General features: G+C 46.6%; 1 protein-coding gene across 14 annotated transcripts in view; it reads right to left on the reverse strand.

Annotated features, from left to right (window-relative positions):
* Positions 1–681: 681 nt before the first annotated feature.
* Positions 682–24081, reverse strand: part of TENT5A (terminal nucleotidyltransferase 5A) — a 63743-nt gene continuing 40343 nt past the window's right edge. For 11 of the 14 annotated variants that reach the window (XM_054821035.1, XM_054821033.1, XM_054821022.1 and 8 more), the window contains 2 exons: positions 6564–7080; positions 682–5576 (listed from right to left, as the gene is read on the reverse strand). In XM_054821035.1, the coding sequence (XP_054677010.1) occupies positions 4797–5576; positions 6564–6998 (1215 nt within the window). In that variant the 5' untranslated portion in view covers positions 6999–7080 and the 3' untranslated portion in view covers positions 682–4796. Of the gene's footprint in view, positions 5577–6563; positions 7081–7216; positions 7442–7988; positions 8208–24081 lie in introns of those variants that run through there. The other 3 variants (XM_054821032.1, XM_054821034.1, XM_054821026.1) reach the window with 3 other exon arrangements.

Genomic DNA, 24081 nt, shown 5'->3' on the forward strand with positions numbered 1-24081 from the left:
AGAAAATACCTCTGCTGACAAGGATAGCATTGTAGGGCAGGGAAGGAGAGCAAACGTTGAATTTGCGGGAAGAACTGGACCGATTCAGCAGCTGAATCAAACGGGCGTGTGCATCCCCGCTCCCCAGCATCTCCCCGAGCTGCAGCACCTGCAGCACCCATCTGCTACAGATGGTCCCCCTTTTACACCCAGGGACCAGCACCCCGTTGCCCCCGGCACCTACTGAAATGGTAAGGTGGAGGTGTCGGCCCCTATCAAATACATCTCAAGGGCATCGAGACCTCACGTTACTGCCACCGCAGTGGTTCGCGATGCACAAGTCACGGGCATCACAAAAAGATCCCAGTTCCAGGATCTAAACTGGGAAGGCAGCAAGAGCACGGGGCTGCTGCGGCACTGTTTCGGTTTTTGGATTTCGGACCACGTGCAGAGCCCGACCAGCGCTAGGGCGAGTATTTTTGGCACTGGCTGGGGAGGTTCCTCTGCAGCAGAGTGCAGCCAGTCAAAGTTGGCTGGCACGAGGCAGGGCTTTTCAAAACGTCGTGTGCTCCAATCGGAAAGCGGACGAACGCTGCTCTTCTCAGAAAAGTGCTGCCCTTGTCCTTTTTTAATGAAAGCGAACTTGGTATTCAGTAGGAGCAGGCCAGAGCTATTTCAGACATGGAAGACAGCAGACACAAATCAATAGAAAAAAATAACTTCTTTTTATTTACAAAAAAAATCCAAATATTGGATGCTGTAAACAAAATTCACAATCTGTTCCCTCTAGAGTCTGTTTTCCATCAGCTCTTTTTCCATCTGTGACAAAGCCTATAGTCAAAATGTTCCAAAAGAGCAATCCAAGGAGCAGTTTGCTGCAACGGGATGCCTTGCAGAGAAGGCACCAGTTGTAAGGAAATCTGAGGGAAAGCAAATCTGCACAGACTCCTACAGACTGCAGGAGCCTGCAATGCTTTAGCCAAGCTGTCTTGAAATTTGCAGGCTTTTTTTTTTTTTTACTATTTATTTTGTTAGCAAACCATTATTACAACAGCAAAACAGTACACTGATTTTCTTTCTTGCAAGGGAAACTCTCTGCATAAAGAAAAACCATACAAAAGAATATATTCAAATAGGAGCTGAATATGCAATTACAGTTTTTCCTTTTCTGTGCAGTTTTATCTAACACACTTCATTTTCTCAATAAAAAAAAGCTTTTTTTTAACTGGTGGGAGCTTCTGACATGATGCAAACCAAGCATTTAATAAGAGGTGTTTAGAAGATTTGTGTGAAGGCCTTTGTGCAAGATAAAAAATATTTTAAGTGCAATAAGAGAAACTAGAAAAATATAATCTTTTTGGTCTTCTAATTGCCCTTCTATTTTTAGAAGAAATGTTCTTGCATTTGGGAGGACAGCTACATCTAAGGAAGGAAAAAAAAAATCCCATCTCAAAGCTCTCGGTTGTTTCACGATTGCTACATTTAACCAAGTTTAGCGCCCTGTTGGTTAGCAGTAAATTCAGCTGTGGCACAAACAGTTTTACTGTAATCAGGTCAATGTTTTTAATCAGTTCAACTCTTTAAAAGGGGCACTGTCTCTTGTAGCACCAGTTCTAACCTTACATCTGATTGGATGGGAAAAATGAAGTCTACAAAGCAAGAACGCGGTCGTTAACTTTAAAAGTACCAGTGTGCTGAAGAGGAGGGGAAAAGCAGTTAAAAAAAAGTCAGACTTTATGGAGGGGAAGGTGTGCAAACCGCAGAAATAAACCAGCTTTGAAAAGGGGTTCTTATTTTACTCTTGGCCTGAACTCATGCCTTCTTCCCACCTCTAACACCAGGCACCTTTTAAGCTACCAGTCACAGATAAAACAAAGCTCCATCAGTTCCACCACTTGATCATTAACATATGCAAAACAGATCTGGAATACCTATATAATATATATAAAAACATATTATATATGTATCAAAATGCAAACGCTGAAAGGTGCAGTTTAGCTCAGAGCCCTGCTGCATGCACTAATAAGGTAACTAGCTGCTGTCAATCATAAAAAAAAAACCACAATAAAATTTGAGCTGAGAGGAAGTAAATCAAAACTTTCTTTCAAGCGATGGAAAAAAAAAAAAAGGGTCCTTCAAAGGAAAAATACATCGTGTCTTGTACTATCAACGTTCTGCGGTTGTGGCACAGCTATAGATTCTCAAACCCTTTTAAAAAGCGGATGACTCATTTATTTGCTGCAAATAGTTGTGGCAGAGAAGACATACCACATTACCAGCTGATCCTATTTCCCCAGCCCTCCCCGTAGCTTCCGCTAGCAAACCCTCCCAGGAGCTGGAGGCCAGGGGAAATAGCCAGGAACATCCACCCCGGCCCCTCCGGGAGGGCTGGAGGGACCTCGAGGGACCGGGGGACCAGAAGCCGCCGGCGGAGGCTGCAGCCAGCGCTGGAGGAAGGGAAGGTGGGGACGAGGTCTGCGAGTCAACGCCGGGAACGGCAATGAACCAGCTTTTACGTTTCCTGAAGGACTCACAGGGAAGGTGCTTCAGTAAACAAATCGGGTTCCTGTTAAATCGCCTCCAGAGCGAAAAGTACAAAGCGCGACAGAAATAGATGTACCTTACTCGCTCCGTAGGGAAAACACGCTGCCAGGATAGGACACGAGTCCTCTCCCTCTCCCCTGCCCCTGCCTCCTCCAGCAACCCGACAGGGCACAGGGAGTTTTCGTTCAAAAGCCTGAATTCCCTTTTCTTTTTTTTTCTTTTTTTTTTTTTTTCTCCTCCATAAGAAAAAAGCAAAATATTAGAGTCAAGTGTCACTTAGTCATTAGGTTTTCAAAGCCCAACAAAGAATTTAACACCTTCAGAGATGGCACTGAAGTGAAAACAACAGCGGAGGTTGTTTTTTTTCCCCCCTGCTGGTCTTTTGGGAGAGGAAATGAAAGTGAATAGTTATTGTTCCAATGTAAAGTGATTCCATTTAAATAAAGTACAGTACTGAAATTGTAAATGCAGTGTGACAACCAGATCAAAGATGTTTAATATTTGCATAAAAATATATATATATAATATATATATAAAATATAATTTTAAGCAATCGTGCAACACTCTTAAAAAGGGTTCATTTCACATTTGCTAAATTCTAGTGGTCCTGGAATGCATAATGCATTCTATTAAAAATACTCCTTTAAATATTAACAATTAGTGTTCAAATCACCAACTAATACAATATTCTTTAGCTGTCAGGGGGTTTAAATAAACCTATCTTTGATCCACGTTCCACTGAATTACACATCATGGAGGTATGCAGTCACAACATTAGTGGGTTAAATGTCAAAATGGCATTACAGTACAAAATAGTTTAAAAAAAATCAGCTAGTCATATGTTTCTCCATCTGTGGAATTATTATGGCTCACAAGCAACCCACTGAATTACTGTAATCCTTGTTCTTGCAACCAAAGACATTATCTGAATCCCACCTTAATCCTGACTGGTTCATTTACTCCAAATTTCTCAGGTGTGGGTTAAAATTCACTGCAAGGTGCCCACTGTCCTATGACATCCTGTCGCAAACTGGAAAACACATAGTACTTTATTTAAACATTCCTTATTTGCTACATTTTCCTAGACCACATTAATGTATATTGTGTGTGTATATATATAGATATACACCTATAACATGTACATATATACACACACAAACATATATACACACATACACACACGTACCTAGGATAATAGCACACCGACATAACATTAACTCTATACAGATATTTGCCAAGGAAAAAAATAGGGCATTTCCTCCACCACTTATTCACAAGCTTATGGTTTTTTGTTTTTAATCCTTGTGTCCCTGATAAAACAAAATGCATGGTTAAACCACAAAACTATATTTTTTTTCTCACTTCAAATTTTATGAAGGCATCAGGCACTTTTGATTACTGTTGGTGTGTACAAATATAGCAACATCTTTCTTTTCTTTTTTCTTTTATATATATATATATATATATATACTCTACTGTATCTTCTTTGCTTGGATAACTTATTTGTGAAATCTTTGGTCCTTGAGTATATTCTGTTTGCCACAGCTGGTTGTCCTGCATTCTCACATTTTTAAAATGTGAGGCATGCACACAGCTGGAAATGATGGACTTTGTCATCGTACGTGTTTCTGTTTTGTAACTGTACCAATCCACTACTGTTCATTTGGAGCAAGCTGTTTCTGGTAAAGCGTTCTAGTCAAGCAAGCTATACATTCTACACCGTCAATCCATAGTCGGCACTTGCTGCAAGCCCCAAATGCAGTAATTCCAATATACATTTTTATTCAGCTTATCTCTGCTTTATGCCTCTAACTTTTAATTCCTGAATATATATAGAATTGTTTTTTGTGAATTTTTTCTTTTTGTTGTTTTTTTTTTGTTTTGTTTCTTTCATATTCTCCCTTTTGCAGATCCCATTCTAGAGTAAGAATAAAAATAAAAGAAAATAAGGCTTTCCCACCTTCTCTATGCCAAAGCTATGGGAGCAGATATTGCCAACCCATATTGTCATCAAGCATTCCTCCCTCACTTATTTCAGGGGAAGCTGGTTGCTTTTAATGACAGGCCTCTTGTGCTCTGGGGTAGGATCCAATTATTTTGGGGTTCTTTCTTGATCGTGCTCCCATTATTTATTAGAAGAACCACAAGCTTTTCCCAAGCTTGAAAACTAGAGCAGATCATCATTGCACAAAACACCCCATTTCAAAGGGACGCGTCGCCCCTTCCTACGTCTTAGAAAATGTTCTCCCCACCGGGGCTACTAATTTCGGTCCTTAATTACAGGGCAGCCAAGTAGAGTATGTGTGCTGCTGGCAAGGGAACACCGTCTGAACCTGGGCAATATAGTAATTGCTGAAGTTGGCATCTGCTACGTATGGGGCTGGCTGGTAATAGCAGGTGACATTGGCCACATTGGGGATGATATTTTGCTCGGCTAGGACCCGGATGGCCAGCATGGTGATCAGATTCAGAGTCTGTCTCCTCTCATGTCCCATCAGGCACACTGTGCTTTCATTCACCACACCGTGAAGGGTCATGAGATAGTCATACTTGCGGTCCTCTAATCCCACAAAGTGGTTCTGCAAGTAGGACTCCAGCTTTCTCTGCTGTTCTCCAATGTCTGAGAAGTCAATGAAAAACCTCGAACACATGTATCTCTGCAGGGACTTAATCTCGGATTCGGAGGCAGCCCTAAAGCCCCTTACCAAAAGGTTGCAGTACTTCAGAAGACCACCTCCTCTGATTTCTTCTGGGTTTCTGGTGGCAATTATCTTGTTGCAGAGGTGATCAAAGGCTTCCTGGAAATCCCCATAGACGCTCTCACCAATGATAGTCGGGTGAAAAGTTTCAGTCATCGGATTCTCTGAGCACTCATAAAAAAGCAGCAGGGAGTCCAGCTTGATTTGAAAGGAATCGACACTGAATTCAAACTGCCGCCTCAGAGAGTCCACAAATTTCAGCTCCACATTTTTGCCACTGTTGTTGGACAGGGAAATGAGACTCCATCGGTCTGAATCATTGCATACTTTTACCATTTTCTGCACATAAGCCTCCTATAATCGGAAAGACAAAATGAGCAAATGAAGACATAGATGCAAAAAAATTGCCCCTTCGCTGCATTTGTTTGCACCCCCCCACACCTCCACCCCGTTCTTGCGTTTCATAAAAGATTTCATGGAGCCTGCAGATCCAAACCAGAGAAGAAATGCTTAATGTGAGAGCTTGGAGCGCTGTCATTGCAAGGGGATGATAGAGGACGGTGTTCTGCTGGGACTGTGTCGTGCAAGGGAAACATATGGCAACACTGCTTCTTTCAATCACTTCTAAATACATCTACACATGAAGCCCATGGCACACATGCCAAATATCCATGCACCCGCACACAAAAGGTCACTGCTGCAATCAGATAAGTACTTTTTTTTATCGGTTTCCACTTCTCTCTCCCCTCCCCACAAAAAAACCAAACTTACAGAGTGTTCGCTCCCCTCAATCCTGCCCTTTCAGTGCAGGTTCCACAAATCTGCCCCATATTCCAAAAAATCTCTCTAAAAAATCTTCTAGGCATTTGGCATTCAGCCTAATTAACTTGAGCGAACTGTCTCAGCACACAAGAAAGCACGCCTTGCAGACGGTGTTTCCTCCTTGCAGATATTAAAGCCACCTAAGCTCCCCCCCGCCCCTCCAGCCACCCCGGGAACCGGGTCCGGCATCCAGGCTGCCGCAGAGCCGAGCCGGGAGATTTGCAGCGCCTTGCACACACACGCCCCAGGTAAATCAATGCTCCCAGCAAATCCAAGGAGAGAGAGGGAGGAAAGACTAATTAATCCTGAGGAGCCCCGGCCAGGACGCTTTACCGCAAACTCCTCCTCGGTTACAAGGGGGGGGGGGCAACCACTCACGGTCCCTGTGGGTCTCGGGGTGTGGAGGGGAGCCGCGTCCCTCAGTGCACCCTCCATCCCCGGAGGGGACGGTGCCCCGTTCCCCGCAGGCGGGCGCTTACACCTGCCCGCTCTGGGCGCCCGGGCACAGGGCAGGTTTACCTTCAGGGTGAGCGGCGTGATCTTCTCCTTGTTCACCCCCTCGGGTAAGAAATCCAAGAGGCAGTCCAAGACCACGTCCTTCACAGTCTGAAACTCTGCTTCCCCTTTGAGGTCGGCGCAGAAGATGAGGTCCAAGTCCTTGTAGCCCAGGCCGCTGTCCTGGTGCAGGACGTGGCTGGCGGCCGAGCCGTTGAGCCGCACGTCCCGCAGGCCGATGCCCTTCTCCTCCAGCCGGCTCCGCACCACCTTGACGATCTGGCGGGGCTGCATGGCCAGAGTGGGGAAGTTGCCGCGGCCGTGGATGGGGATGGTCTCGCTGAGGATGCGGTCCAGCCGCTGCACTTGCTCCCAGCTCAGCACGTTGCAGTGCGCGCTCTCGCAGCCGCCCGCGTAACTCCCGCCGGGGCTGCCGCCGGCCTTCTCATCGTCCGCCATGGTGCGCGGCCGCCGCCTCCCCGGGCTGGATGGCACCGCTCCGGCTCCTCACTGCCCCCCCGGGGCCCCTCTCCCTCCGCGCCTAGCAAAAGAGGAGGAAAAGCGAACGGTCAGCAGCTGCGCGCACCCGGCGCCGGAGCTCCGCTCCCCCTGCAGCCGCCCCGCACCGCCGGACGGCGCCCACCGCCCCTTCCAGCGGGAAAGAGGGGGAGACACACCTATTGAGTAAATTAAAAAAAAAAGGGGGGGGGGGGAAAGTGAGAGCAAAAAGCCCCCCGGAGCCAGGCGGTGCTGCAGGGCTGGGGAAAGCGCCCGACCTGCAGAGCCGCCGCCTGCGCCGCTCTCCGCGCCGCCGCCGGGGCAGAGGCCGCCCCGCGCCGCCCGCCGCCCCACTCGCTGTCGCCGCGGGCTGCCGCCGTCTCCGGAGCTTTCGTAGTTCTGCCCGGGAAAGGTCCCCAGTAGTTTTTATACGGGGTTTCTCCGCTCTTCCGGGGCTCCGAGTCACGGCGCCCGCGTCCCGCCCCCTCCATCTGCATGGCCGGCCTCGGCGGTGCCCCCGGCACGCCCACGCCCTGCGCACCCACAGGCCGCCCCGCCGGCTCCCCGCCGCCGCGCCACGGCAAAGCACGGCACGGCACGGCGCAGCCCGCCCCTCCGCGCCGGCGGAGCGCCCAGCGCAGCACAGCGCGGCCGCCCCGCCCCACGCGCGGCCCCGCTGGAAAACTCGCGCAGCGCAGCCTCCCCCCGCACGGCTTTGGCCGCTCGCCGAGGGGAGAGGCAACAAGTGCAACCCCCCCCTCCCTGCACCCGCGGCGGGTGCGGCCCCCCCCGGCTCCTGCCGTGCCAAGATGCGCGCCCGGAGGCACCCAGCTCCGCGCTGCCATTCATTCCCTTTTTCTCCCCTGCCTTTTTTTTACCACTCGCCTCCCTCCCCCTTCCCCCCCCCCCCCCGACATTCCCGGTCATCCCAGGCACAGCCAAACTTCATACCAGAGCGCCGGAATTTGGCAAGGGCCCCGCTCCGAGCAGATGCCGAGGATCCCGGACCGTGTGGTTTGAGCTGCTCAGCTCCTGACCGAGATTTTCAAAGCCGCCTGCGGCAGCGCAGGGGCATCACGACGTGCCTGCCCGTCCCTCCTTCCCTCCCTCTTTCCCTGCCTCCCTCCTCGCCGGCGCGGGGGGGAAAAAGAAATCCTGAAGAGCACGAATGAGGCAGTGCCTTCCAGGGGACCATCCTGCCTATGAAGTACAACTTCGGTAACTGCGGAGTGGCAAAAATAACATGTATAATATAGACACAGTATATAAACATATAATTATAATTACATTTTAATTTTTTTAATGTTTAATGACAATGGATGTATCTGCTTGTTTTTCACCTGTTAAAGTGCCAAATAGACGTATAAACATTATTTAAAACAGACTAAGCGCAGCCCACCTCCCCCCCGTATGCAGCAGAATCCCCGTACTCCAGGACGGGCGGGCACAGCGGGAAGGGTTCCCCGCCGCCCCGGTGCTCATCCCGCGCAGCGCCGGGCTGCAGAGAGCAGGTTGCGCGGAGATAAGGGGGGGGGGGGGCAGACGGACCGACGATCGGCGTTGCGTCACCGCTCGAAGCTTTGTGACGCGCGGCGGGACGGGCCAACGGGGGCGCACAGCGGCATGACGCGCAGCCCCCTCAACTGGGCTCTTCGCCAAAGGGGGGGGGGGGGCACGGACGGACGGACGACGGTGTATGAAGGATTTCGATGGGGTTTATCGCCCCCTCCCCCATTTTTAGCAACCCCCCCGCCCATTACCTCCTGCCGTAGGATGGGGCTGGGGGGAGGCTCTGCCCAGCCCGGCACGGGGAAATCCCTGACCCAGGCGAGCTGGCACGGTTTATTCTCCCCCCTCCCCCCCCAAAAAAAGCCAAAACAACTCTGGGGTCCCGCAGTGCACTCGGTGCCCCCCCGTCGGGGCGCAGGGCGGGTCAGGCGGGGAAGCCCCCGCCGCCCCCCCCGCCCCCCCCGCCGCCCCCGCCGCCGCTGGTCGCAGTCGTGTGGCAAGGGCGCCCCCTACCGGGCGCCGGGCGCGCTCCCGTGGCGCGGGGGGGGGGGGCACAAACGGCCGTGCGGCGTGGGGTCGGGCGGGTGCTTCGCTTGATGGTGACGGGTGGTGGGGGGTCTTTTTTTTCTGAGGGCGGGGGGAGGTTAAGCTTTGACTGACCGCCCAAATTCCCTATTACTTCGTTATTACAGTATAACCCCGGGGCAGGAGCACGGGTTGGCCCCAGCTGCTCGGCAGCCCTGCGGGACAAGAGTGGGGGTGACTTCACCCTGTGCCTCCCTCACAAAACAAACGCCTCCATCCCACGCCGTGTGCCACTCGCGGGGTGCCCACGCGTGTGATGGCCGGGTGAGCCTGAGCGTACCTGCTGGAAAGGCGACCCAGCTGGCCAGGAAAAAAAAAGGTTTGTAGAGTTCTGTGCCGATGCATTTACTTAAAAAAAAAAAAAAGCAAAGCAGGAAGCTTTTAAAGTCTGACTGTGTACATGTGAATGCTGCTTGAAAGCAGAAGCAGAGTATCGTGCATCCGCCGGCATGGGTTTGCCAGCTTATTCCTTTATTTAAAGTAAATATTCAGACTAAAAGGGACAGCAGCTGGCCTGCGAAGGGAGCCTACCGCCTGCTGCTGGGGGGCCTGAGCAACTGCCCGCCGCTGCTCGGCACGGGAGCCCCAACTCTCCACCTGGATATGGGAGCAGCTTCTCCTCAAACTGGCCACGCGTCCCATCCCGAGAGAACGGTGCCACGCGCTGCCCATCTCCCTGCGGGGCAGAGCCGGTGCCTGAGGCTCCCCGGGCTGAGCAGGGTCGGGGCTGAGGGCAGGGGGCTCATGGGGGTCTCGCCGGGGGGGGGGGGGGGGGGACTGCCTGCCGGCAACGCTGAGGCATCGCTGCCCTCAATGCACATTTAGGAAACTCAGGGAGGTTAAAACACAACCAAGCTGAGCAACTCCCATTCCCAGTCTTGCTTCACTCACGTGAACCACAGCTCTCTAGGGCACATGATTTAATCTTTCAAAGGGAAAATCTACCTCCTTATTTATAAGCAAATTATCAATATCACTGCAGCCAGCTCATTGATTTCTAGAACAAGGGTGAAGATCGGACCTGCTGGCTTATCCCATATTAAGCTACACCATCCCCAAGAAACTGAGAAAACCCTGGCTAGAAGTACCCAACATTTCGTTTAACTTGTGTTTTTCAGCATGTTGCAACGAAATTTTATAAGGATTTCAGATACTGCAGAATGTATTGGTGCATTTACTCTGGCCAGTAGGATTTAATGCTATTTTATATGCATCTTGTTTCATTTCCCCATGAACTGTGATTTTTAACCTCTTCTAAGTTACTACTTGCACGCTTAAGAAGAAAAATAGGCAGAAGTTCAATCTGGAGAACACTGATCAGCTCAACAGAAGGTGAATGCAGTTCAGAAGGAAGGCATTTACACTGCAGGGCTTTGCTAAAGGAGCCAGGCCAGCCAAACCTTGCCCTCACCTCACCGTCCCTTTGTCAGTGTAAGCACCTGCAAATCACCTCCCACTCACCTGAAAGAAGAGGGGAAATTGTTTCCAGTCAGAATCATTGCATTTACACTTTCTCAGTTCAGAAAGGTAGACAGGATATTAATCATCAACACTCTTTGGATAAATTAAGAATGATTTGCATCGATATGCAATCTTCTCTTACCTTAATTAATGGACACTAGATAGAGGGTGCAATTTTTTATATAAACTGTCTAAATATGGGAGAAATAGAACTTTATTAGTGCAGTGCTTTATCTAGCATACATGTGTCCTCTGTATTTGTTGCTCTTCTGCCCTACTCAAATGTGAAAGCCCACATTGCTTTGAATCAGTAGAAATCATTAAGAACTGTAGCAAGAAATTGAATTAGGGTGAATTACACTGCGAGAAATTTAGAAATATTTGCATGAGTTACAGAGATCATTCTAATTATGACTGATACTGGTAATGCTGCTGCTAATAAAAGCATTAATTCAGCTCACGAACATGCTCTGTCCCTTAATGACAAATAGATATTTTTGGAAGGAAAAGTTGGGGGTTTTTAACTTGTCAATGTGAGCAGTAATTCTTTGACAGAATTTTGATCGTATTACTCACACAGGTTGTTTGTACTGCTCAAGCAATTAATAGGAGCGCAAGATGCGCAATGTGAATCTGTGAGTCTTTCTGTATGTTCGCCCAATATTGTTCAATTAGTCCCTTCACCTCACCCCTACTCTCAGTCCTGCTCTAGAACAAATGAAGATGAATAGCAATAAAAGTGTTTCTGTATGCATTTATGTATATTTGTCTAATAAAGTCCTTGGTGTGAGCTGTTCATTCAGCTTGGCCGCATAGCAGAGAGCACACTCTCTGGGTGAATTCTGCTGAATTTAAGAATTGTCAGTATTTTCTTGACTGAACTACACGTACCTTGACTGTAACGTCATTCTGCCTCCCTTTTGTCCATGACATGGCGCCTAGAACAGGAACATGCTCTCTGTTGCAGAAAAAAAAGCAAAAAACTGTGACTCTCTGGCTCTGTCTACGCTAAGAATTGGTGCCCATTTGGTGCCCAGCTGAAGCAAAACTTCCAGTTTAGTTTCTTTTCCAAGAGGAATCAAGTTTGTGTGCCACAGCTGCTCTGCCAACGCAGCCAACGTGTGGTACCTCTGGACAATCAGGGGATTCACTTCTGAGCAGCAGTGCTACTTCAGTCCAAAAGCTAGCATTGACTCAGCCAGAGGCGTTTGGTTTTGTTAAAAACATAATAAACATCAATGCCGCTATCATTGCTAGGTATTAGAAGCAGCAGCCTTCTGTCTCGGATTGACTTGGCAGAAACCAAGAAGTCTAGGAGGGGTCTAGGAAGTCTAAAAAACTGCCTCAGAAGAAATTTGGAAAAAAGATACAGCACAATTTTATCACAATTGTGTCGTGAAAAATTTAGTAATATCATTCCTCCCCTCTTCCGTTTCTTTCTAATCCTGCTATTAAGAACAGTTATTCACAGCGCAGAGAGAAATGGCAGGTACCACCATGGTGGTTTTACCTATCTCCTCTTGACAATGTTAAAAATGAAACTAGATGTTCAATATCCTAAAAAAACCAATAGGCTGTAGCAAGATGGACATCAAGGGCACCACTTCCAGGTGGCTGGATGCGCAGTGTACCAAGCCCGGAGGAACAGGCTGGGCGAGGAGAGCTCCGGGGTCCCCTCGGCAGTCCCGGCCGCAATGGGAGCGCCGGTGACCGCACTGGAGGACGGCAGCCCCACATCTTCCCACCTCTGGCACAGCAGCTCTCTCCTTCTCTGCTTAAAAATGCCTTAGCGTGGCTGGCTTGGCCTATCTCGTACAGAGTCCAAGGGAAACTAAAACATTAAAAATGAGATCTTGACCTAATTTTTTGTTCTCTGCCTGCTAGAGATGGAAAGACATCGCTGGGCAGCAATCACCGGAAAACTTCTTTATATTATTCATTGTGTTGCTACACAATTATCTTGCTGGAAACAGCAGTTATATGGCTGAAGAATATTCCTAGCTGTTCTCCACCCAGAAAGCACATGAATGTATCAGCTCGTCTCCAGATTCTGGAGAATTCAGGCTGTTTTGCTCTTTTGCCCTCCACGTCGCCTCATGCACAGCTGCTGGCAGCTGCTCTGGGCAGCCGACGGCTCCATCCCGCTCCCCGCCCCCCCGCCGCCACAGCTGGGCAACCCGCGGTGCGCTGGGTGTGTTATGGCAGACTCTTCTCTGTGGGGTGCTACCCCAGGCCAGAGAGCGGGGAGATGCCGAGGAGGCATCAGCCAACAGGACAGAAGTTCAGAGAAGGCTGGACTTGGATGGGAAACGCTGTGAATTAATACAGTGTCGTCATTCAGATTCAAACACAGCCCGACCTCACCCTTGCACGCACGTGTGTACACGCATATACGCAGCCCGAAACCTGAGTTTCATGAAAACAGCCCACAGTAAATGGAGACTCGCTGGAAGTAACTGTGAGCACCAAAATGACTAGTATTGCTATAGACAATAGCACAAACCAAAGTACCTTCAAAATCAACTCTAAGACCTTGTCTATTCCAGACATACTTGCAATCCTTTCCAAATCTTGATTCATTCATGTCTTTCCTTGGAACTAGTCTGGGCAAAGTTTGAACTTGGGTGTGGAAGCAGAGCTCAAAGGCTGGTTTTGTTGGGTTTTTTTGGGCTTGTTTGGTTTTTTCCCACGAGAGTACTCAAGCCTGATTTTAAAACTGTTTTCAAAGACCTTGTCTGTCTCTTGCATGCATGCACAAAGTAGTCTTCTGATACCGTGATATTCTATAGTTGACACTGATGTATTTCCAAAATTTATTTCCTTGCTTGACACTATCAAAAATTATTACATTTGGTGATGGAATAGTCTATACTAGGAATTAGTACTGGAATTAGCATTGAGTAGTCAATACTAAAGTTCTTTGAATAAAATGAAAATCAAAGATATCTAGAAAATTATCTTTCAAAGATAAATAAAAGAAATCTTTGTGCCTTCAAAATACTACTGTTCTATTAGTTTTATTTTCCTTCTGCCAGTTTTTACTGGAAAGATGTTTTACTCATCCTGGGAAAAATGTCAACGTTTGGACTAAATGCTCTGTTGTGTTGAAAAGGTACAGTCTAAAGTAGTTCAAATTATCAGAATTTTCTGACGAGCCTGCCAGTAGCTTTTTGCAATTCTGCTGAGAAAGTGTGTGTTAAATGAAATAGTGGCATCCAACGTGCGCGTTGCTGCAACAACCGCAGGCCAAATCAGAGATCAGGGCACCAAACGGTTCATCAGAAGACATATCCCTGCCTCATCTAGGGAGTTCGTAGCCTAAATACACCAGCAAATAGTAATATCTTCGATTAGATAAACCCACCAGCATTTGCCCCCAGAGGAGGGAGTGTTAGGGTCACCTCTTCAGCGGGATTTTTCAGAGCTGGGGCTGTAGGAGACGGATGCAGGAGACGGCAGAGGCACCAGCAAGCCTCTCCTCTCCTCCGTGCCAGGCCGGCAGCCATCCGGCCCCGCAAGGTGCGGGACGGTGTGGTCCTGGCAAACCCCTCTTCCCTAGTTCACCTGCACAAAAAATAGCTGTGCTCTCAGATTCTGTTGCGGTTTAGCCTATATTGGCCCATGGGATCTAAATGCAATTAAAACAAACTATACACGATCCAGGTATTCATACAGCAGCCAAGAAGCCAAGAATAAGGCAATTTTTTTTTTAAATTTTTTTTTCCCTGAAGAGGCCACATTTTTCATTGGTATGTAGGAGACTTTAAAGTTTCACTCTTTCTAACCACATAGGAAAGGCAAACCCCCAATGTTTCATGACTCACGCATTCATACAATCCCAGTTGCTTATGACTGATAGGATTTTATCCCGATTTTACTTTTCCATGTTTTGTTTATCCTACAATGCATTAAGCTCATGTGGGAATACTCCGGTGGATTTCAGCATTCTGCCTTTTATTCAGGAGAGCTGGAGAAACTCATCATTTCAGATTTAAACAAGCTGTCCTGCTTTTGGAACAGTGAACTACAATGTGAAGATACACAATGTGAACTAACAGAAATTGGGTTACTGTTTGCTCAAACAGAATTGGTTTCAGGGATTCAAAGACATCATTTAGTTTCACCTATGACAAAACAAAAGCCATTTTACCAAGTACTTTCGCTATGAAGACTACAACTCCTGATGGAGTCAGGGCATCTTTCAGTCTTGATTAAAGTCTATAAATGCTGGAAATTAACTGGATTACTACAGAAAATTTGTTCCATTACCTAATTACCCTCACTGTTAAAAACGTCCATAATGTTCCTAGTTGGAAGGCATGTCTGCACAGAACGGGAGCGTTTGCACTGAATTTAGTAGCCGTACACTGAAATGACATGTATATTCTGAGGATGCAATTCTTAGCAACTATCAAAAAGTGAGATATACGCATTTGGTGCTCCTCCTGTTTAAAACTGCTTGTTGAAGTAATACTTACAAATGCCTGGGCAGAGGCACAGTGTAAATTCCTCAGCTGGCATCCCCCACTGCTCTGCATCTCGCCCAAGACTATTGAAGATAGCGGGTTGCTGTGAAAGGTGGTTACCTAGCTCTAGCTGCTCCCAGGGAGGCAAAATCGGTTCATTTACAGCTGCACATACATCAACAGCCGATATATAACCATTACACATACTAGAATAGATTTTGGTCATCTAGAGTTGTATAGGTGCTCTGGGCCTTTGGCCTAGAGGCAAAGAATCAAAGTGCCTTGAAGGTGAAAGAATGAAACTCCTCATTTTAGGGCTGTGCAAGTGGGGACACAATCAAAACTCTGTGCAGCAATGGACCAAAAGGATGTGAGAGCCCTCGTCCAAGGAAGCAAAGAGTTGATAAGTACCATAGTCCATTTGTGAATATTAGTAGAGACAAATAGAGTTTCTGATGGCCCCAGTATGCCACCATTTGAAAATCACAGTTCGTGTCAGAAATCTTAGCAAGCAATAACTTTTCTGAGGCCCATGGGATGCCACCATGCTGGGCTGATGTGTATGGCTATCCTACCTGAATCCTGGTGTTGCCTTGGCATTTCCAAAATTGCAAGAAGTCAACAGGTATCTGTTCTTAATCTTAATCTGCTTTGTATGTTTCTCTGTCTCCAGCCAAACTGTCACCCAAAAAATCACAGGTCACCCCTTTCTTTTTTGTTTCCTTAATCCTTTTTTTTTCCCTACTGCTGATCATTTCCTGCTGTCCATGTGCTAACAGTGGCAGCTGGAGCAAGAACCTGGTTCGGAACCCCGCTACTGTCACAAACAAGAATGAAGTGATGTATTTTGCTAAAATGCCCACCCACACCCCTACTTTTTTCTTTCATGGGTCTCCTTTTCCTGCATGGGAAACCCTGCTCCTCCACACCCTGCACTGCTTTGGTATGCGAGATTCAAAGAGTAAAACACTGTCAGAGCAGAATGTTTCGTCAGAGTATGGAGAAAAAAGGAACTAGGAAATTTATCAACTGCATTTCAAAGCAAAAGTAGGGTATTTTGCAAAAAACCTTTTTTTTTTCCCCCCAAGGTAGAAAGGAGGAGCATGTCATGAGTGCAAAAAAAGTAAGGCATTTTTTCCCATGCAAGGTTTTTCCTCCAGGAACACAAAAATTACACAGATTGGTACCTGAAGCGGGTTATTATGTAGCAGTATGCCCTGCCTCCACCTCACTGGGAAGGGCAGAGAGCCACTTCTGATGAGGAGAAGACTTCAATCTGTGCTGCCACTGCTCTCATTGAGACCCAAATGGAGCCAAATGCATCAAGGGCCATCGCCTCCCACAGCTGCAAGTTACCACCGGTCTTTGTGCAAAGTAAGGCAAGGGACCCTGGGGCTCCAGCCCTTCCTGAGCATCACTGGAGCATCGCCAGCACTGCTGGAAGGGACGGGCAGCTGCACAGCACCAGTTACAACCCAGTTTTAGCTCAGAGCAAGCTACAAACTCTTGCTGTGCAGGGAGGAAAGTAGTTGCTTCCCTGAGGAGCAGTTGCCAGAGCACAACAATCTTCACTGAGCTCTGCCACTGAGGCATGGGTCTCGCTGCTTTTGAAGACCTTAGAAATTAGCAAGACCTAGGAGCTGGGAGCGTTTTCCTGACTGGGAAAGGGCCAGACCAGCTCCTGCTCCCAGCCCCTGCTGAGTTTGGAGCTCAGCTGCTGCCCCCCTTCTCGAGAGGCAGAAGCAGCCTCTTCTTCAGAGCAGCAGCTTCAGCTCCTCAGTCCTGCTGAGCTCAGCAGTAGCCCAGCTAAGCTCTGAACCGTAAGCTGGTTTTGTGCATGGATAAAAATAGTAAGGCACGGATAACATTAACACCGAAATAGGGGCAACTCGCATTTCTGTTCTTTTTTTACTTTGAAGCCCTCACAAGGCTAAAGGAGCAGAGACTAGAAGTCCAAGTACAAAAGCTCCCTTAGCCACAGAACTACATGGCCCTTTTAGCTCTCATTCGTTCTTGGACAGGCTCCTTGGGCATGCGAAGTTTCAGGTGGACTCTGCTAAGGAACAAGAAGAAGGCATCCCAGAGTGTAACCTCAGCCCACCACTGGGACTGTAGGAACGAGTCGAACTGAGACTGGAGCCTTCCTTTCCAGCTCTGATGTTTATACGTTCCCCATCACAGTGGAAATCTCCTAAGACAGCTCATCTGAGCCAAAATGTGGAGAACAGTTTGTGAAATTTCATCCTTTTGAAATAGAGCCCTGAGCTTGTGTCCTCCTCATACCCAAACCTAATCTTATCGTGAGCAACAGCCTCAGTTCCCTCCCAGTCCAGACTTGGACACCATCTCCTCGTCAAGTCTTTCCCCGACATTAAGGAATTTGTGGTTGTACCACTCTGCAACTGAAAGTGCCGTCGAGTGTTACAGTCCTGTCAGGTGACCTGGTAAACGAAATCAGAGTGAATGGCACGCTAATATTATTAGTCCATTTCTTGTTCCTCTGCTGAGGACCAGTCTTGCTTTTCGAAATTAACCCCCAGAGGTTCCTATTTGCCAGCATAATATTTGTTTAATGTGCCACTGAATTCCAAATAATGCTTTCCCCAGGAGACCTGTTGTCCAAATGCAGAGCTTCAAAGAAAGATTTATATTCCACATGCCAAATGCTGGTATCATTCCTACTAGAATAACAGAGGAAGGATTTTGGCTCTAGATATACAGAATGTTATGAAAAGACAATCTGTGCTTTTACACAGAAGGCCACACAAACAACGCTGGATTATTCCTTGAGGTGGTGTGCAGAAGTCCCCTATTCAAGAGGGTTGATTCCCCATCAGTCTCTTCCCAACAATACCAGGATATCATTCTGGTAGGAGCTGTGTGTCTCTGACCAGTCCACTGATGAGGCAACTTCTTACGAAAAAGCTTCCCATGCTAGGCATTGCTCCACCAGCCATCCAACATGGTATTTCAAAGCAAGGAAGGAGAGGTGCATTATCCCTTTTTTTCTGATTACATCACACTGTGTGCCCACTTGAGGAGGGTAATACATGTCTATCTTTCTAGCATGGCAAGTATCCACCACATAATTTAAGACACTTTATTGCTTTGAAAAATTGCACCTTGATTGCTGCTAAGTAGCACATGCCCAATAAATGTTTTTGTTGCACGCATCCTTCCAGCATCTTAGATTATATCATCTGTGTAAGTAAACCAGTAACATTTTAAAAGCAGCTGATCCCCTGCAGGCAAAGTGACTTTGTTGTCCTATTAATTGACATGTGCAGCTTTTCATCGCTCACTACCTTCTTCACCTAAATTTCAGTCTTCCAGAAGCTTAGCATTTTATTACAAACCACACTCACCCCGGATGTGCCCGGAAACCAAACAAGCCCCGAGCCCTGCCACAGCAGCCCTGTGAAGGGGCAGGGGCACAGGCATCCCCCATCGCATCCCCATTGACCTCAGGGCAAGTCAAACAGAAAGCCCGAAGCCAGGCGGCAGGGCAGGTGAGCAGGCAGAGGGAGAAGCTCAGGAGAGCGAGCTGACAGAAAAGGCCATCTCCAGGAACAGAGGAAACCCAGATCTAACTGAGGAAAATGCCAAGGCCGTTTCTGCTTCGACGGCGGCTGCAACTGCTCTGCCAGCTTTAGTCTCTGGCTGCCTCCTCCTACGTTTTCCCTCCCGTGGGCGACGTGCCGGGGACTGGGAGGGAAGTGCCAGGAGGCTTCTCGCAGCGCTTCCAGCAGCTACTCCGCTTAACGGTAGTTGCCTCTGATTGCTTATGTGCTCACGTACTAAAAGCACAGGATTATCACATGCCCTTCAAAACACCACACCTGCCGAATGCACAAAACTAGGGATGAGCAAAACTGCTCTCTGCTAACGACAGCATGGAAGTGGTGGGTCAAAAAATAGCCTGGAAATTATTTCGCCATTTTGCCTCTAATAAACTGTAATCCCGAGCTGATTTGTTTTTAAGGAGTTCTGGCGTTGCTCCAAAGGGCTGCATTTTCCAGAGATGAGCTATCCATTTCCTCTGGTCTTTTTAACATGGCTGCAGCTGAACTTTTAAGCCAGATCATCCCAATTTACTAGGCATGAGATTATTGCTGGTGTGCAAAATGAGGCAGAGAATTAAAAATAACCGTGCCAGTAGATATGAAGTCAGTTGGTTTAAGGCTTAGTTAGAGGTTTATGTGTCATTTGTAAGTACTTGAGTTCCAGAATAGGCTGTTCAGTACGTCTGTGCCGTAGGGACCCACACAGTAGAGATCTGACTGCTTTGCTTTTCACAGGTCAGCTTAGGATATAGAAGCATGAAAAAACACCCAGGCACTCATTTTAGAACTGAACAGGTCAGTGTTTTAACTGCACGTGATGAAAGCCAGTGGTGTACTTGGATATACTTAGCTCAGCTTAGCTCAGAGTAATTGTATTGTGCACGTGTTAGGCTGTATCATACCGTGCAGCACAGCAAACGCGTGGTCCACAAAGGCAGAAGTGATTGAATCCAGCTATGTAGAGAAGATGCAGGTGAAATTTCAAAAATCTAATTTCCTACTTATTTTTGTGAAATGTATTTTTTAAATGTGAGCATTTTTGGCTAAGGAATTAGTTAAGAAAGGAGAGATCTTGAATCAGCTATCCAAGAGGAAGAAAGCAAAGTTCCAGGGTAAAAAAAAAGCATGTTCTTCCTTCCAAAACTTGTCATTTTTAACATGAAAACAATTTCTCAAACTATTTCTTACTTTTTCCAGAATATATGTGATTCTTCCCTTTTATTGCTGGGCAAATGCCATACATTTAAGTGCAGTCCATCATAATCCTTCTGTACCTCCTAATGAGGACGACGTTTGCAGCCCTCAGACCGCAGGTCAGACAAACTACAGTCACACGGCAGCGGAAGCTGTTCACGTAGCCTAAGCCCCTCCTATTCATCATCTCTTCTTCTTGTGTATGTGTGTTTATTCCTGCATAAAGAAATGGGACTTTCTATGGTCTTTCAATGTGAATTTAGTGCAGACAGAGATTTACTTCACACATCTCTTGTGCTATTGAAAAGAGGCTCTTTAAACTAATTTTGGACACTTTGGAATACATTAGCAATTTATCACAAGGCATGTGTACTTTAACGTATCATTTTGCATTCAGGTATTGGTAGCTTTTCTTCACATTAAAAGAATTGCTACATTATGGTCAGCCTGCTGCCAACCCAGTTAAAGAGCTCTTAATTATGTTTTGTTTTTAATTATACCTGCCTGAAGCCTAGGTCTGGCATGTGCCTGGAGCCCGTGGTCACTCTGTAATAGGCAGTGGTCCTTTAGAAGGGAAATGAGGGATGTTTAGCTGTTTGAAAGAGTTTTTAGCGGAGCTAACTTAGTCCGTCTCACTTAGCAATTGCCGCTTTTGTTCCTCTTGCTAGCAAACATATGTCTCCTTTTGGTGGCTGAGATGCCCAAAGTGTTAAAACTAAACCTCCTACTCACCTCGAATTGTACAAATGCAGCAGTTACCATTAAATATCTGGCAGTTTTTTCCCCGCTACATCTGAAATATCCACCAAGGATTTGTTATTCTGATACTAAGGAGAGGCACAAACGGCAAGTGGTTGTGTCTGTCAACGGTATCCAACAGACAAAAATGTCTCAGTGCCTCTAAGAGAGAAGCCAGGATTTCAGAAACTTTCTGCACAGATGTTTTCACTTCTAATTCTTTGGTTTTAAAGGGCTTCCCCTAACCCTGGTCCTCCCCACCCTGAGCAGAGTGAACACCCATCTCTACATCCCCCACCTGTTCCTGCCAGCATCCTGGAAGCAGCATCTGCCTGACCTTTGATCGAAGCCAGGTACGGCAGCTGGGGTGGCCAGGCACTGCCGGTGCCGCGGTGCTAGCAGCTCCTGGCAGAAAAACATGCTGGGTGGGGTGACACAGGAGACACACGGGTGGGTTATTTCAAGCAGCTCAGGTGAAAATACATCCGTTGATCAACAGTCCCCAGAACAGCTAATCTTGTTCCCCCATGCCAACAGCTGTTCTAGTAAATGTGTACTTTTCATAGATGTAGCTCCGCAAATTTCATGTGATATGAAAATATTGGTAAAAACAAGGCCATTTACAAACATCTCTTTCTCCTTCCTCCTCTCCCCCGCTGCCCTGCTCCCAAGATACACCTGTTGGCAGGCTGAACCCTGCCTGTTGTAGACTTTGTCCACTTCACTCCTGACCAAACAATAAAGTAGCGAAAGGCATAATGGTGGTGAGCAGTTAAAGGCTAAAAGAAAAAGAAAAATTAAAGAGAAGCAGCTATAAACCTGTCGGTACATGTATAGCTCACCCAACATGCACTAGAACCACCAAATACATTTCTGCTATCCGGTTTCCATTTATTGAGTGCCCTACCCTTTATGTACTCACAGGTATTTTCCATAAGGGCTCACCTTACATTATATTTAACGTAAACCATTGATTTCAAAACTTGTCGTAGAAAAGGCCCCTCTGGGGCCTCACAATTATAGCAAGCTGTGCAAATCTCAGTATCAGCTATTTTGATAGAGGCTTTCTGCCACACAGCCGGTTTCAGTTCTGTCGGGCCGCTGCTATTCTGGAGTGAAACAAGGACCGCGTACGCAAATACACCGTTGGCTTCGTCTGTCTCCCATCTGCAGCCACACCAACTGGGGGTTTGGGTTTCTGACATGACACTTGGACTCTGGCATACCAAAACACAGTGCCTTGCCGGGCAGGAAGATTTGGGGGCTGTGTGATTTCAAAGCCATCTGGGTGCCAGAATAACTCTGGTCGTTCATGTCATGGGGAAACACTGAAGAACAATACGGCATTTGTGTGCCGACCTCTTTTTCTGCTTTTCTACCTTCCTGCTCATGTACTGTATGTCAAAGTTGGATGGAGGGTTGTCATTCATAACAGTAATCTGGTGCCAATCCTGTAAAAACTTCCTTTTAACAGAGATAAGATAATGCACTCTAACAGTTCTTTAACTAAATAGGATTAATTAGCAGGAAACTGGCTGCTTAATTCACCACTGACCTGTAAAACCTGGTAAGAATGAGGTCGCTGGACATAATAGAGCTATTTAGGAGTTTAGGTCAAACTGTAATAACAGAAAACATCATTTAAAGATCACTCTGTTATAATGGAATTTTGGGGTAAGAAAATATTGCTTATTAAGGAGAGATCTAAACTTTAAAATAGTGTGCTCTGTACTCAAAAGTGTATTCCTTCCAAAACAAACAATTGCAACATCTAAGCATTCAGTCAGTGGACACCAGACTTTGACATTCAAACCCATCAAGCTTTCATATCCTTTCCCCCAAAATTTGTTATATAAAGCTCACTTTTTTGTGACCTTAAGATCTCACAGGAGCTTCCCATTATGGCAATCTTGTTTCATGTCTCAGTGCATAAGAACCAGCACTTGTCTGCGCAGATCCTGAGTAATCGTCTTGATTAAATGAAGTTTGTTTAAGGATCAGAAAAAATAAATAGTGCGCATACATTTCTATAAGTCCTCAACTTCCCTCCAGCTTCTACCTACTTTTTCACTTGTTTTTTTCTGACAGCAGCTGTTTGCAAATGACAGTTTCTATTACTAATACACATGTGCATCTGTATCATTTCTGCCAAAACAATGTTCCTGTTTTCCCCCAGGAATCTCTGATTTCTTCCCCAAAATTATGTCCTGTCTCTTCCCTACATTAGATCAGGGATATCGGGCAGGGTTTCAATTGATTTACCTACTATGATGTACACCATCTTCCAAAGAGCTCTGCCTACAACCATTTGCAGATCAGAAATACCACCTGAAGCCACCCTCAGGAGCTAACTGGACCTTTTAAAACCTCGTGGTCATATAAAAACCAGACACAACATCTGAGGTATGGAACAGTAAAAAAAAAGTTTTGATTTTGATGTATCAGGTCAACTTGTGTTTCTGCTTCCAAAGCAGAGGGATGAATGGTTACCCCTTAGCTACCCATCTGGGAACAAAAAGATTTTCCTCTTTATTTTTTTTTCCCCATTTTATTATTCCCTCCATCTTCAAAGCCTTCATGTAGTAACTGGCTAGTGTCCCACCTTTGCTTGCCAAGGAAGCTTGAACATATTCCTTCAGATGGCCAAAAAGGTCGTTATGGTTTGAAAGAAAACATTTCTTCGACCCAGGAGCTCAGCACACCATGTCCCCATTTCTCCAGCCTGCTGCCAATACTGAGAAGTGAGATCGCTTTTCAAGCCCACAGCTCAATAACGAACAGTTTTGTGTGTCTACTACAAAAGATCAGGAAGCCAGACCCACTTTTTTATTTAATACACGGAGCCAGATTCTCAGCTGGTATAAGCTGAAGCAGCTCTACTGGTGCGAAGAAAAATATACTGATTAACACCTGCCAAAGTTCTGCTCTACATATTATGTTTGCAGAGTAAATGGCATAAATCATGGAAACTGTACTTATTTTTTCCATTTTGAGACATTCTTCCTCCAGTTCACCCTGAATATTGCTGCCTTTACTAAAGTGCTAAGGATTCAATTAAAAAAAAAGCAGGGCCAAAGTGCTTCCATGCAACTCAAAAACTTTTCTAGCACCATTCATCACAATTACCTCCACAGCCACAGAGACAACGGGACGAGGAGTTCCTCGTCGAGTGTTTTTCTCCCCTGTCTAGTATTGTTTAATATGTCAAAACTGGATGTGTGCGTGGACGGAGAGATGCACGCACACACACACGAGATCCACTCTCCCTCACGTTACGCACCTCTCTTTCTCTCTGGTACACAGGGCTCGGGCTACTGGAATTCCCATTAGTTCAGTCTATCGAAACAGCCAGATGATTCATCAGTAGAAAAGGAAAACATCTAAACTTCGCCTGTCTTTTAGGGAACATTATTTCTAACAAGTGTTGCGCATAGAAAAAAAACAACCTACATGTCGCTAACTTTAATTGAATTAATCCACCTTCCAGAGTAACAGAATAGAAACTACATATCTGCACCTTTAAACAGT

Source organism: Grus americana, chromosome 3, assembly GCF_028858705.1.
Source record: "Grus americana isolate bGruAme1 chromosome 3, bGruAme1.mat, whole genome shotgun sequence".
Classification (NCBI taxonomy): domain Eukaryota; kingdom Metazoa; phylum Chordata; class Aves; order Gruiformes; family Gruidae; genus Grus; species Grus americana.